General features: G+C 33.7%; 3 protein-coding genes across 7 annotated transcripts in view; all 3 read right to left on the bottom strand.

The window, feature by feature from the left end:
* The window catches only part of Sdc (Syndecan), a 311,422-nt gene extending 304,186 nt beyond the window's left edge, over positions 1-7,236 (bottom strand). For 2 of the 4 annotated variants that reach the window (XM_076136779.1, XM_076136773.1), the window contains exon 1: positions 6,998-7,235. In XM_076136779.1, the coding sequence (XP_075992894.1) occupies positions 6,998-7,063 (66 nt within the window). In that variant the 5' untranslated portion in view covers positions 7,064-7,235. Of the gene's footprint in view, positions 1-6,997 lie in introns of all 4 variants that reach the window. The other 2 variants (XM_076136787.1, XM_076136769.1) reach the window with 2 other exon arrangements.
* Positions 7,237-9,056: 1,820 nt separating this feature from the next.
* On the bottom strand, positions 9,057-12,080 carry LOC142987721 (ATPase inhibitor mai-2, mitochondrial-like). 2 transcript variants are annotated; one of them, XM_076136683.1, is made up of 3 exons: positions 11,921-12,080; positions 10,452-10,578; positions 9,057-9,412 (listed from the first exon to the last, which is right to left on the bottom strand). In XM_076136683.1, exons 1-3 carry the CDS (start codon positions 11,971-11,973, stop codon positions 9,278-9,280), a joined length of 315 nt encoding a protein of 104 aa, XP_075992798.1. In that variant the 5' UTR covers positions 11,974-12,080; the 3' UTR covers positions 9,057-9,277. The 2 variants fall into 2 exon arrangements, with proteins under 2 accessions (XP_075992798.1, XP_075992809.1); XM_076136694.1 differs by lacking the exon at positions 11,921-12,080 and adding an exon at positions 11,587-11,734.
* Positions 12,081-12,422: 342 nt separating this feature from the next.
* On the bottom strand, positions 12,423-13,902 carry LOC142977980 (uncharacterized). The gene is made up of 3 exons (XM_076122191.1): positions 13,317-13,902; positions 12,679-12,984; positions 12,423-12,597 (listed from the first exon to the last, which is right to left on the bottom strand). Exons 1-3 carry the CDS (start codon positions 13,850-13,852, stop codon positions 12,423-12,425), a joined length of 1,017 nt encoding a protein of 338 aa, XP_075978306.1. The 5' UTR covers positions 13,853-13,902.
* Between the last annotated feature and the right edge of the window lie 908 nt (positions 13,903-14,810).

Here is a 14,810-nt window from a genome sequence, read left to right on the forward strand (position 1 = left end):
TTGTTAACGCTACTTCAAAATTCACATTAATTAAAAAACAGTTTCTAATGACAATATTTAGCAATAACGGCTGTTTTGACAATGACATCTGACAAAAATGGATTCCTCGAAAAAAATACTGCCGATAGAAAAAACTGCTGTCATTACTGAACAAAAGTTAGTCGATATTTCCGCACTCAAATTAAAGAAGGAATATTTATAAATTTAGCCAGTAAGTTACCAAGAGGCGTCTCCACGGATGCCAGTGCAAGTCCGACAGTGCACTCCCTTTTATTTCTATTGAATAAAAGACCTCTTTCATTGTTTAGTTCTACTTGCCGTGACAAATTTTATTATTGCTTCGTAACAGGCGGGGAATTTTGTGCTGGATCGTCTTACTCATAATACTGATGATGTGATACAGAATGATTATATTGTGATTTGTAAAACTACTACATACAACTACTTACCTATTTATGTAAAGACGGGGTATTCAATCTTCTGAACACTTATTTTGTACATAATATGTATTTAATAATTTTATGCTTGCGTATTGCTTAAATATTAGCGTAGATATGAGAGACTATACAGACATAAAAGTCATTTTTATCTAAAGCATTTTAAACCAATGAGTGTATCTTAAGCATGCTGTGTCCACATCTAGAAATGTAGTTACTACTGCACGCTTCTCTTTATATTGTTCAAAATAAGTTTTGTCCAGTTAAGTGGACCTATGTAAAAAGAAATAAAATCAAAATCAAATCATTTATTAATTTAGGTCAAATGCTGACACTTATGATAGTCAATGATACAGAGAGTGAATTTACCGTCAATTCGGAAGGTAGGGCCAATGACAAGAGCTGACAAGAAACTCCTGGCCACTCTTTTTAATCGCCAAATGGTTTTAACAATATTTCTATTAGAATTGCTACCAACATCACTGAACACACCTAGGTCATAACAAATTAAATCAATATATTAAAGTGGTAGTAAACAAAATGTCAGGTGTATTGGAAGCATGATGGAACATTTTCAACTGTTACTATTTACAAATTTACTCTTACAAAAAGATACAATTCTCAGTGTCTCACGAATGTTGTCATTGTAGCAATTTATCGCAAAGACAAAATTAACGCCAGCTGTTTGTCCGGAAATTGGCGGCCGTTGTTGACATATTACATCGGTTTCACGGAGACATTGAGAGTAGAGTTACTAACAACTCGACAACTGTTTAAAGTGTATAATCAGTAAAAGTAGATCTTCTATGTTATTCATCATAAGATATGAAAATCTTTTTACGATGTTCATCAAAATGTAACTTTATTTTTGTTAACTAAGTAGACCGTACCTACATATTTACAGTTTATGAGAATCGAAATGTAGAAAAAATGTGGTGAATGCACAGCATATTTTTTTAAATATTTAGTAACGTAAATTAAATTAATATTTATGCGTAAAAATAAAAGTCATGTGTACCTACCCATACTTCAACATTTTTTCTCTTTAAAAAATAATCGATTGAAGCATCAAACAGCCTTGATCATTTTAAAAATAAAACGGTATTGATTATTATAAATTCAAGGGCTTAGTTAAGTGGTTGCCGGCTGCACGATCGCCTTACGCGTTGAACAGCCATTCAAGCATTGTGTGGGTGACCGCCATTGGTACGCGAACCCCTTTGGGTTACACTCGCCTGATCATTTACTGTTGCTATGCAAACTGATGTTTATTGTAGATGATAGTGGGATTTCGAAAGTGACTTTGATCTGTATGAGTATAGGCATTAGGCAATTTGAGTTTAACAAATCGATATATTGGTAGGATGATTTGATTCGTTATGTGTTTTGATACGATTATTTTAATATCTCTTTCATTTTGTGTAATGGAGCGTAACCGCTCGTTAATTACAAAATAATGTAATGTAGGTATGTTTATAAAATCGCAAATGATGGATTATAATTTTACAGTAATTAAAGAATTGTTTTTTTAGACTTTCTACAGTGAAACGTAAGATATAGTTACGTGTTTTTAGTCTTTATATAAACTTTACTTATCATATACAATAATCGTTAACAATCTTAGAAAAATAGAGCACAAATGCAAAAAACTGCTCGGTATGTTCCTATTATAAGAAAATTTCTCAAGATTTGACGTACCAGACATGCCTAAACGATAACATGAATTAATTTAGTTTGTTTGTACACCTGCAAAAGATAAGTTGTATTTGCATTGATAAAACGTGAATTTAGTGTATATCTCGTTTGATATCCAGTTGTCATGTCTGCGGTTAGAGAATTATGCAGTCGATTAACCATGATAATGTTGGAATGCTGTTATGAGTTAAGACATCGGTAGTTTACTATAGAAGAAAGGTATAATAGAATACGACTGACTGAGTCTGCCTGGGACCACGGTGAGTGCAACCTGCGCCGAAACGTTAGGCATTTTAAGGTAAAATGCATGTTCGCGTTAATTCCCGTATTATATTATACATTAGAAGAAAGGTATTTTCATGATATAGATATCTGTCATTTCGCTCCAATGTGTGACGGTAATATCTAAGGCTTTTATGGTTCTTAAAGTGGACGATTCAAGTTGGTATTTAAATGATGAGTATGTTTTTTGAGTAGGATAAAACGATATTATATTTCATAAATTATTTTAAAGTTAAACTACATTGTCGCTACATTTTACCTATTTCACCACCGAAGAGTAAAAGTTGGTTGACTTTAAAGCTCATATTATTAAAGAACCGACATCCTTAGGAGCATAAAATTGAAACCAATCTGAATAAGTAAAGAATCTTTACCACTTTCCCACTCATTGCGCTTTAAAACTGAGTTAAAATTATACATTGAGCGTGAATCACGTATATGTGCATTTAAAATAATAAATTACCTTTGAAGCTTAACCAATTAATTATCTCTGAGTCTATACGAATTTGTAAAATAATAAATACACTGACAATGCAATTGATAACCATATTTTTGCAATTTCTGGGCAATTAATTATAAACTGTATATTTGAACAAAAATTTATGTCTCCACCGATTTTTTTCCGTGTGGACAAAAAAGATGTTAGAAGAGAAAACGTCACTTACTTAATATTTAAAGTTTTAATGCATTTCTACTAATAATTTGAGGATAGTGTAACAATGCTTAACAGTAAGGATAGCTTTATTACGTTGTCACTACAGTTTTCCAGACCATCTCTTTTTACGTCTATGGTACAAAGTGCCTGAATATTTGGTGTGTTGGTAACATAGTCGTGACTGACTTTTAATAGCTTGACAATAAAACTAGCACTTTGTTACTATTGGCAAGGCAAGGCTTTGTTATACATAGGGATGTATATTATTCTTAGAGTTCAGATAGTCTCAGTATTTCCTAGGATAGAAACTACAACCAAGTATCTAATCTAAAATACTTTCATCTAAACAAAACACAGGTTATTTGTTCCTGGATTACAAATGACAAAGTTTTCAATTCAGTAAAAAGGATTGTCTATTTAATATAATTTAACTTTCTCCAAGCATTTAACTGATCACAACTTAAATTAGCTTTATTGTTTTGGATGCCACAAGGGGTTACCGCTAGGCGCCGCCACTGCGCCTTAAGCTTCTATGTCAGAAATGAAATCATAACTGACGCGTTTATCTGTGGATTGTTGCTTATTTTAGAGCCTTTCCTTTCCTCAAATCTCGCTTTAAATTTACTTTTGGAATTTTGATAATTAGGTACATGTCTCAATAGGAAAATTAAATAATTATTCATTTTCCAGATTATGGATCAGATTCACGTATGACAAAAAAGGTAGATATAAGGCAATTGTAAAGTTATCGTCTAATTAAAGCGATATGAAATGGTCAACGCGTTTTTAGGACCGAGTGCCTATTAATGTTTTATGAGTTGACAAAACGACAAAATCACGCATTTAGATAAATGTTTTCAGTTGACTTTTACAAACAAGTAAAAGTTACAAACTATCATACAAAAATTATAATAAACCTTTAACCTGTTAGTTACCATAACCAATACTCATCTGGAGCAAAATAATAAGACGTTAAGAACATCGTTTCTATAATACAACAGCGAAATTACCAGAATAATGCCAACGTTTTGAGCTCACATTTCAATAGCCATACATTATTATTGTCTGGGTCCAAGCTTACCCTTCTAATAACGGCAAAACAGATATTATGTCGCAGATTACAGACACATGGCCAATATCGTATTACGTTTTAGATGACTGTACAAAGAACATGTAGTATAAAAAGTACTCGGATAATTTGTTGAACTAGTCGATTATTTTTCGTAACTAGAATAATACCTACTCAAATGATTTTCGAAATGTGAAATTATGCAAACATACATACATAAAATCACGCCTTGTTCCCATAGGAGTAGGCAGACAGCAAAGAACGCCACTTGGTACGATTCCTTAAAACTTTTCTTGCGAATTTACATATATAATAATTAAAAGGATTCCTACGCATAACAGGAATAATTTAAGTGACGAAAGGGGAGTCCTTTGCCATGTGGTGGGCTGGTGGGACATTCAATTTAGACGCGACGCTGAAAAGTCCTTAATTCGACTAAATTAAGCTCTCGTCTTGATTGTCTGGCAACCTTTGCCAATATCTTAGCTACTGGTAGGGACTGTGAATAGGATTGTTGGTATATCTACTTAAGATAATGCTATTGGTAGGGGACAGGACAGACACTACGGATTAGGTGCTTAGATATTCTGGTTAACAAAATAACAGCTGTTTTATTAAGTTACTGTATTTATCTGTGTATGGTTATTGTTAGGTACAATTTCGGCTAACGGTATGTCGCTACCTAAACTTTAAAGATTTTCCTATGCTACTAAATCACACATGCGCTCAGATATTCATTCATATTGCACACAATTTGAAACTAGTGATGCCGCTCGATAGGCAAATATCGATAGACTACCGATAGTCTATCGATAGTGTGGCAATAGTGGGAATATCGATAGGACTATCGATAGTATCGATAATATCAATACTATCGATCGTATCGATAGCTCAAAATGTGGTAATACTATTGACAACTTGCAATAGTATCGATACTATCGATAATATTAAGCTTTAATCGTCACTATGCTATCGATACTATCGATACTATCGATGGTATTTTCGCCCTTGACAACTTTACTATCGATACTATCGATAGTATCGATACTATCGATAGTTTTAGACTATCGATAGTTAAATAATTTTCGATAGTATTGATTAAGGTTTAATAGCAATATAACAAATGAGAAGGAGGAGTAACGCTGCTTTGTGTAATAGTAGTTTTGTAAATTTTGATATAGGCAATGTTGTTGTTATTTTTCAAAGGGCACAAGGCAACAACAACAGCAACAAAAACACAAAATACAAACGTTCTTCAATGGATGATAATGGATCTTGCGTAACTCCTTCTCTTATGTTATATTCCTATTAAACCTTAATCAATACTATCGAAATTTATTAAACTGTCGATAGTCCAAAACTATCGATAATGTCATAGTATCGATAGTAAAGTTGTCAAGGGCGAAAATACTATCGATACTATCGATAGTATCGGTAGCATAGTGACGATTAAAGCTTTATATTATCGATAGTATCGATACTATTGCAAGTTGTCAATAGTATTACCACATTTTGAGCTATCGATACTATCGATAGTATCGATACTATCGATACTATCGATAGCCCTTTCGATATTCTAACTGATTTCCAAGGTCAACTATCGATAGTATAACTATCGATAGTTGGGCATCACTATTTGAAACTTTTATAGCACACTAATGCATTTTTGACAGCTGTCAGCCGTCAGCCGTCAGAGGCCGAAGCGACGAGAGGCGGAACGGGGGACATAGGGACGAAGTAATCATTTCTTTAGTCGAGTATGAAATAGTATCATGGCATAGTACATCAATAGCAATTAGTTTTGATGACACAGACCATTCTTCATACGAGTAGGTTCACATGAATATGCTGAATTGACGAAATTGAATAAAGTGAGCCGACTGTTTTTTTCTTGTATTGTATTATAATGTAATTAGATGTGCCTATAATCTATTCGATATTGTTTTGCTGTAGGCAATTCTACACGAGGCATACGTAAGCACTCAGATTCATGCCTAGTTGACCTTTTGTTTCTTTTTTGCAGAATGGGCAGAATAAGGTAGCCTATCGTGTGAGCATTCCAACTTAGTAATTATAGTAATCAGTGTAATGTTCCAAAGTAAAATTATCTTAATTTATCGTCGTAATAACAGGTTTTGTACGCGTGGATTTATTTATTTTTTCAACGGTTGATGCCGGTGGAATAATTTCATAGAAGTGGTTAACTAAATGGAGCGAATCATCGTTAATGTAGGTATAGAGATACTTCAAAGATTACAATAAGATATCTTTGCTTCCAACATTGTACTCTTCACTGTGAGTCATAGTTTGTAAGTTCGTGTATTCAAGCGTTTGCTTGTAAATTAGTTTGTTAGTAAGTACTAATAAACAACACAAAGTAATGGGTTCACGGCGGCCTATGCGCCCGCACCGGGTTATGTAGGTGTGCGTTGTCTCAGCTTTCTCCCAAAACGTGGGCGACAGCGCGCTCCCATTCATGATCCACTCGTGTTTACACCGAGCACACTATACGACACGATACTCGCTGATACCGAAACAAAAATAACGCGACACAAATCGATGGGAACGTATCGCGATAACGATTGTTTACCTGAGATTACAGCACATTCAAGGTAACCAACCTATGTAATGTTAGTAACTAACTTAACCGTACTACGTTTACACTTCAATTTACTCGACAGACTCACAAGTTTAATCTCGTATTGAAACTCTGTTGACATTGAAAACAGTTACGCAAGTCGATGCAACTTTCGTGCTAACAAAACGCAGCTCTATGTTTACCAGACTGAACTCACGTTCCCTGTCTTCCGACACAACAAAAAGCCGGGCGAGTGCCGCATTTAAGACGGTCCCCCTTACCTCTGTCGCACGAACGTATCCTGCGAGGACTACACAAGACAGCCATAGGTATATCCTCAAATGCATCACAACAATGTGAACCGGACCGGTCGCACCAGCAGTATGACACAATCACACAATATAACACAGCACAAAACAATTTGCTGTTATGTTATTTCACTAACACCATACACTCGGGTCAAAATGACGCGCGAATCGACATGCGGCGTCGGTTTGCGATAGTAGTAAACTGAGTGGCGCTTGGCACTCGGTTCACTGCGTTGAGGGCGCGCGCCCCGCACGCGGCCCGTTCGTAGCTAACTTCGCTCGTGTGGGTCGCGTTCGGTCGTCGCCCGATGGTCGATGGAGCTATATTTCGCGTCACGCACTCCTATTTATTACGTCGAAGAATAATGGGCTACTCGTCGCGTTCACAAAAACAGGGCCTAATTCTCCCTATATTCGATCAACCGGCCTCCACCTTTGACTGGCTTACGCATTCCCACAAAGGAACTTGTTCTAAATTTGGTCACGGGCAAGACAGAAATATTATTTGCTAGGGCGACGACCGACTGTGTAACATTGAAGATACGTCGTCAAAACAAACAAGTCATGCGATAGCTATCTAAATGCGTCCACTACAATTTATTTCCCGTCAAGGCAATGAAGTAAGATAAAGTACCAAGGTTCCAATGACCAGTAATAGGCTCGATTGTTACAAATGGCATCTACCTATAATATAAACAATTTTTATGCGACCACTAGTTGGCGAGGTTGAAAGCGAAAGTGCTATTATAAGTTTTTGTATAATGGTGTCTGCGAGTCAACGAAAGTAGAGTTGATTTTATTACAGCTAGGTGAGCTGGGATCGTCTGGGATACAGTAAGACTCGGAACTAGCGCCACCTGTCGACATTAACATAAACCATAATATCTAAAAGTATGGGCATACAGAGAAACTAAATTCTACTAAAATACTAAATTAATGATTTTCGACCATATCATAGTAAGAGTACTCGTATAGTTAAATAATATTTCATAGTTTTCGTAAATAAGTTGTCCTACGACTCTTGGGTTAAGTTACTAAGCGACGATGTTAAAAGATATCAACATATTTCGCTAGATGGCGCTTTTGAAATTTCGCGATAAACATTATATTTATGAACACAAGTAACAAAACTTGTGTTATCTGATGAGTTGCTATTATTTATCCATTTTAGAAAGTGTTTACTTCGGAACAACTAATATCCGAAAGTATAACATGCATTTAGCCTCACGTGATAATTAAATAGGTAGTTTTTTTTTTCAAAAAAGCTTGGAAAACAACGTTTTATTGGTAATAGGCACCAATGGCTAGTGACCAGATACAATAGTTCTCTCTAAAAACTTTCGTCACGATTAGAGTTCAAAGTTAAAAAAATATTAAGGTCTTAATTGCCTGTTATAAAATTGTTTTCTATTTTTTTATTAAGTAAATCACTGAACACACAGCTATATTCCGGCTTAAGTATACTTATTGCTTCATGTAAGTACCGCAACAGCGAGGAGCTTAATTAGAAGTACTGAAATAGAAACAGCTGTAGCTTTGTGGCTATTTCTGTAACAAATGGTCGTATAAAGGCGATAGTTCAAACTCGGAGTTCAGTTACTTTCTAACACAAGATTGTAATGCAAATTGAATTAAGAGTTTTATTAGTTAAGTTTTTAATATAAAAAGTTATTGTGTACATTGAATTATTGTTTATGTTTATAATATTAATCCCTTATAGTATCGAATTTTAGTATGATCATGGTTAATAGGCAAAGGCTTTTGTGCAGTGTCATGGGTCAATGTTGAAAATATTCCAATAATGGTATTTTTGAGCGTGTTCTATGTTTGATAGCCTAGAGACTGCGTAAGTAATCTAGTGACTCGTGTCTAGTTTGTTGTAAGATGACCATGTGTGCGTATTTTCGTGTATGACACTGTAAATACTCTACTCTTAGCAATGTTAACACTAGAGTTTTCTAGACGATGTTCCTATGTGTAACAATTACTATTGGTACTATTCTTCAAACTACTGACTAAAACTACTTAGAACTGAATGTTTAAAATTTTATTTCCAAGCTACAGGTACATACAAAACACTACTAATCACATTAATCGGTTTAAAACCATTCAATAAAATACATATTTTATGAGAACATATAATTGTTGTTCAAACCTCTAACGACTAAACAAAATAAAAGCAAAAACTCTTCTTAAAAACATAATTGAGTAACCATCGATGTTAAGTTTTCCCGCTTAAAATGACGTGCTAGTTTAGTTTTTCTTTTCAATGTCTGCCATTTGTTCCTTGTGGCGACGGATGGCGTCTTCGTGGCGTTTGATCTGGTCCTCATGGAAGTTGATCTCCTTGCCCAAGTGTCCCTTCAGGCTCTCGAGCTGCTCCTTTTGCTGAAATTGGAAAATGATAACATCAGCATCAATATGTTCAATAAGGTTTTAGTAAGTTTAAATAAGACTTTTAAATGATGGTAAGTTTTAGATGGTGTCAAATACACTGTAAGTTTAGTACAACAGATATGGCCAAGGCATCTTAGGCAAGAATTCTCCTATTATATTGAATTATTTTATTCTACAAGATAATATGTTCCTGCAATTGAACAAAAAATAGTTTATTTTTGTATGATGTAGGCATAAATTTTGCACAATCTAATTCCCATGTCCCTTTGTCTCAATAAGGAGTTAGTCTTGACTCTATACCCAAGCTATTAGATTACTAAAATGTGTGTTAACATTTAAAAGAAACATCATGTTTGAAATAAATTGAGTATTGTTATGTTATCAGCTTCAATATAAAAGTGTAACAATGTCAATGATAAACTTGGCTATTACATTAACAACAAATATATATATAAGCATAAAAATAAACATTTGTTTCACATACAATGATTCTTTTTACATTACATTGGTCTTTGGTATTGTTTGAAAATTGAGCAACTTTCATCACATCAAGAATTTGGATTTCATCCAAGACTTCCTCTACTACATTCCTTTACATACAAACAATTAAGAACAATTCTACTATTAGGTGAAAATAATAAGCAACAAATAGTATGAGCAGTTATTGCTAATCAATTTGACAAGGAACATAATCACTGGTTATCTCATTCCTAATAAACAGTTACTAAATAAATAGTTTTCAATTAACTCTGAACTTTATTACTGTGTGATTAAATTCATTATCAGTTGAACAAAGAGCAATAAGGTATGCACTAACTAAGAAATTTAAGTTCTTATTAGAGTGGCAGGTCAGCATAGGAATTTCTTTCTATATACCACACATACACACTCTAGTGGCATGTAAGCAAATGACAAGCGGTAAATATGGCCTATGGTAAACTGCAATGCGCATTGATTTAATAAGGTACACCAATCCAAAAATTTAGTACATTTTAAAACAGTATATCATAAAATCATTATGATTTTATACCTTCCTGTAGAAGTACTCCTCCTCACGACCAGCCTCCATCTTGCCGAAGGCACCACCTGCCTCGCGGATAGAGCCACCGCCACCGCCACCCCTGCCAGCACCGCTACCGGGCTCTCCACTGTACATTCTGAAATAGAACAGAACATATAACATTATGATTGCATACTTATATTTTAATTGTCATTACCGTCTGATTACACATAATTTTAAGGAATGATTTTATGTATCTTTTGATAATTCAACTTTAACCGATTCGTTGCGACTTACGTTTTCGTAAACTTCTAGCTGTGGCGGCAAACAATGTATTCAAAACAAATAAAGCTTTAGTTTGAAAGCACCTCATGAAATCTCAATTTGAGCGAGTTATATAATATTTAAAAAAGGACACGCCTCTCGTGTCATACGCCATATATAAAAGAATTGAATGGCACGCCCGTCGTGCCATCCGCAACGAATCGGTTAATACACCTATTTCCATTTATGATATTTAGGAGGAAAAATAGTTTTGAAAGAGTTTGATTAAAGCACCATGTGTTTCTCTATGCCTATATCCTCTAGCTAAAATGTCAAATATAATATGAACACAATTAATATTTTAGTAATTGACCCAACAAAATATCTTTATCTTAAGATAAGAACTTGTTTGTTTTCACAACAGATCATCGTTTTGCATCATTTCTATTTTTGCATGTGTGACAATACCTTTTGTAAACAAGGTGCTAGAATTAGCAAATGACAATCATGTTACAAGTTAATAAGTATGAAATAGAAAACGTACATAATATGAGAAATCATTGCACAAAATTATCATTGGTTTGACTACAATTAAAGCATTTTTTTAACATAATAGCCAAAGAGTAAGAAGAAAATATTACAAACTTCTTGTTGTTAAGATTGAGGTGACAGTTATTTTGTAAGCTACAGTGGACAGAACTCAGTGGATTTCCACAATAAAATTAGTAAAAATTATAATAATAAAAACCTTGTTGAGTTATTTCCCTCATCTCAACAGAGAAGTTATCTTTTCAATTCATTACACAATTTTTTGTTTTTATATCAAACAAAGATTAAAAATTCAAGATCAAACAAAAGTCAGAGCCAATATACTCTAGTATCTAGTTCAGAGTAAACTTACCTTGTAGATAAGAAAATAAGAAAAATAAATAAACAACAGATGCTACTACACCACAGATTAGTTAGCAAGTGATAGCTCAGACAAAGAGTAATGCAAGAAGACGAGAATAGATAGTGAATCAATGACCTGGGTCATGTGCAGTTTAGTATAAGTTTTTATGCATATATAGAGCTGCGTAGTCATTCTAGATGAAGCATAGATCAATGACAAATTGACAAGACATTAAAGACTCATCCGTCATCAACCTCTTGATGTATCATTTACTTTTTTAAAACTACTCTTCATGAAACTTCACGAGGTTGCGTAACCTGACAAGCCGGTATTGTATTCTTACCTTACACTAACAAGTGCGCGTGACAGAAGTGCCCTGGACCTTGTAATGCTCATGATTTAATAAATTAAATTAAATACTAGTTAGAATATCAAACTCGTGTAGGTCCTATAGAAAAATTGCGAAGATTATTTTTTTTTTAGAAAAATGACGTTTATCAACTGGAATCCATAGACAATAGAATATAATATCAATATTTTTGTTATGGCTGAAACAATGCCTTTTAATCCGCTTTTTTGTGAATTTTATACACTGATTTGGGTAATTATATACCTCATAAACTACTGGCGAATCGGTTTATCTATAAGGACACATATATATAAAATAAACTAAAGATTTTTTTTCTATGGTAAAAAAAAACTTAACTACCTATGTCATAAATGGATGGTAACTAAAGAGCGGGAATATTTGAATTTTTTGGATGGAATGTTGTCTTTGACAATTAAATTATTTGATGAGAATATTAACAAATAGCAGTATCTAAATTACAATTATTGAACAAAAATTATATAAGAAAATCATATACACACAACATCTCTTGCTTTTTCACCCAAAGGACATGCTTCAATTTTTGTTCTGCTATTATTTTGTTCAACTCAGCTGTTTCTCTCATTGCCCTAATGACTTGCCTTTCTTCTTTCAAAGAATCCATCTTTAGCTGTTTTTCTGCTGCAGTAAACCTAGGCAATACAAGTAGTAGCTTAGTACAAGGTTGACAGTGATGATTAATTAACATATTATTTAGCACTTCATAAACTCACTGAAAGTATTCTTGCAATTCCCTATGAAAGGGATTAAAAAATGTATTGGTAGTATCATCCAAAGGAAGTCTCTCAGTCATAGCCGAAGCATGTCTTTTATTGTGACTGTTATTATCACACTTATTGGAATTATCTTCTTCTGTCACTTCATAGTCATTGGCATCAGATACTGATGATGTAGATGACTCCAGCTGACTGGTGGTTATTGTGGTCATATTAGAACTATTGGTTTTATTTTGTAAATTATCCATCTCCACAGAGGTAGAATTTGTATTTAAACCACTGCAACTAGGCTGGTTAACTTCCCTAAAATTAAAAATAAATAATTTAAATGTCATATTCTAATCAAAGTATTGACAACTCAAATGTTATATTTTAGGCTAATAGTGTAGTAAATTAAACAAAGCATTGTACAAATTGTAACTTATCATCATAAATTAAAGTACAAAATATAATGAGTTGACCTATGGTTATGAAAAAATATTACCCCCTATGTAAACATTGCAGTTGACAGAAACAATAATATCCTGATACAAAAATACTTGAGCAATTATTAATGTACTACAAATCAACTACAAAATGTAATAAAGTTATTAAATATATCAGAGGTAGGTAATTTAATGAAACTTGGCACTTACTCTTCAATATATTCTGTTTTTATCTCAACATTAGTTGTCATTGACGTTTCGTTCGAATTTTCATTTTCATTTCGAAGCACACCATCTTTTATCAGTTCAATAATATTACAAACTTCGAGAGACAATCGAGAATAATTTTGAAGCATAGGTCCGTTAAGCGCTATTTCTTCGCGGGCTATTCTTTTCATATTCTGCCATTGTGTTTTCACTTTCTTCGTAGAGCTACCAGTAAATTTATTGCCGAATTTTGCCGATAGCGCGCGTAAAATTTCGTTCCATGCAACATCCTTTTCTTCATAATGATTTGGACCGTTGTTAGTCTTAGTGACGACGACATCTTTGCGTTGTTTAATTAATTCAAGGAGATACTGTTTTTCTTCGAATGACCAGTTCGGAGTCCGGAGCCGTCTGTTGTTATTTATCTTTATAATCTTCCCCATCTTTCCGCAAGTATCCTGATGAGGAAGATGATTAATCTTTTGCAACGATTTGTTGCAAACAATGCACTCGACGTCCAATATTACCGGGTTCCACATTTAAAAACAATCGACGAGCGGAAACGAGTGAAAAAATTTGACAGGGTATAGACAGCTGCGCTGCTAATTAGGTACTGTTTAAAAACCTATTTCGAAATGAACTTCGTTATAAATTATTTTTTTAAATTATCGAATTTGTGAGAAATAAATGAATCAATAAACTTCTATCTATGAGGCGATGCCTCATACATGATATTGTTATTACTTTACTAGGTAGGTATAAAAAATCGTTTCGCGATAGCTAATTTTGACTGTAATAATATATTCTTCTCAGATTGACGCGCGATTTTGAATTCTGTCGAGGTAGATACCTACCTACCTACCGATAACTATTAAATAAAAATTCACTAGCAAAGAAAGTTACCAACTCTTTCTTAAACATAATAATTATTAATAATATAATAGTAATTCGAGTTTTTAACACTTAACTATATTATTTGTCTACATTCATCTATACCTAGTAATCGTCGTAATCAAAGTGAATTATTTTTAGAGGCATTAATCTTAATTTCAGGATGGCAACGCTCGCGCAAACAACATTTCAAGATCATTACTTTAACTTCAAAGTAAGTAAGGGATTTTTATCGATTATTAATTTAATCATCTAATTCTTCGAATGTAGTATAACTTTCCATCTCAATCATCTTGTCAACTCTCCTCAAGTTGATAGTTGTTTGTTGTTTAGTATAAAATGAGTGTAGGTACCTACCTACCTACCTACCTACCTACCTATTATAAATTAAGTTTCATGTCGGATGTTAGTTAATGTAAACCTAAGTCACCATTGATGGTTAGATGTATCTTTAGAAGTTATCCTTGACTGCCAAGCCAAGCTAGGTATCATATAATCTTACCACACACACGTTATTATACCCGATGATACACCACATGGTAACTTACGTGCAAGTAAAGAAATCATCCTATTAGTTCCATACGCGACCAATAGATGGTGTTAGAT

The sequence above is a fragment of the Anticarsia gemmatalis genome, chromosome 1 (assembly GCF_050436995.1).
Source record: "Anticarsia gemmatalis isolate Benzon Research Colony breed Stoneville strain chromosome 1, ilAntGemm2 primary, whole genome shotgun sequence".
Lineage (NCBI taxonomy): Eukaryota > Metazoa > Arthropoda > Insecta > Lepidoptera > Erebidae > Anticarsia > Anticarsia gemmatalis.

What these genes read in the sequence shown, in the direction of transcription:
- LOC142987721 (XM_076136683.1), bottom strand. Translation starts at nt 11,973, where the DNA reads ATGAGCATTACAAGGTCCAGGGCACTTCTGTCACGCGCACTTGTTAGT. An exon ending in CGCGCACTTGTTAGTGTAAG is followed by an intron (nt 10,579 to 11,920) that starts GTAAGAATACAA and finishes GTTCTATTTCAG; the next exon opens with AATGTACAGTGGAGAGCCCG. An exon ending in AGGAGTACTTCTACAGGAAG is followed by an intron (nt 9,413 to 10,451) that starts GTATAAAATCAT and finishes TTCCAATTTCAG; the next exon opens with CAAAAGGAGCAGCTCGAGAG.
- LOC142977980 (XM_076122191.1), bottom strand. Translation starts at nt 13,852, where the DNA reads ATGTGGAACCCGGTAATATTGGACGTCGAGTGCATTGTTTGCAACAAA. An exon ending in AAAACAGAATATATTGAAGA is followed by an intron (nt 12,985 to 13,316) that starts GTAAGTGCCAAG and finishes TTTTAATTTTAG; the next exon opens with GGAAGTTAACCAGCCTAGTT. An exon ending in GAATTGCAAGAATACTTTCA is followed by an intron (nt 12,598 to 12,678) that starts GTGAGTTTATGA and finishes TGTATTGCCTAG; the next exon opens with GTTTACTGCAGCAGAAAAAC.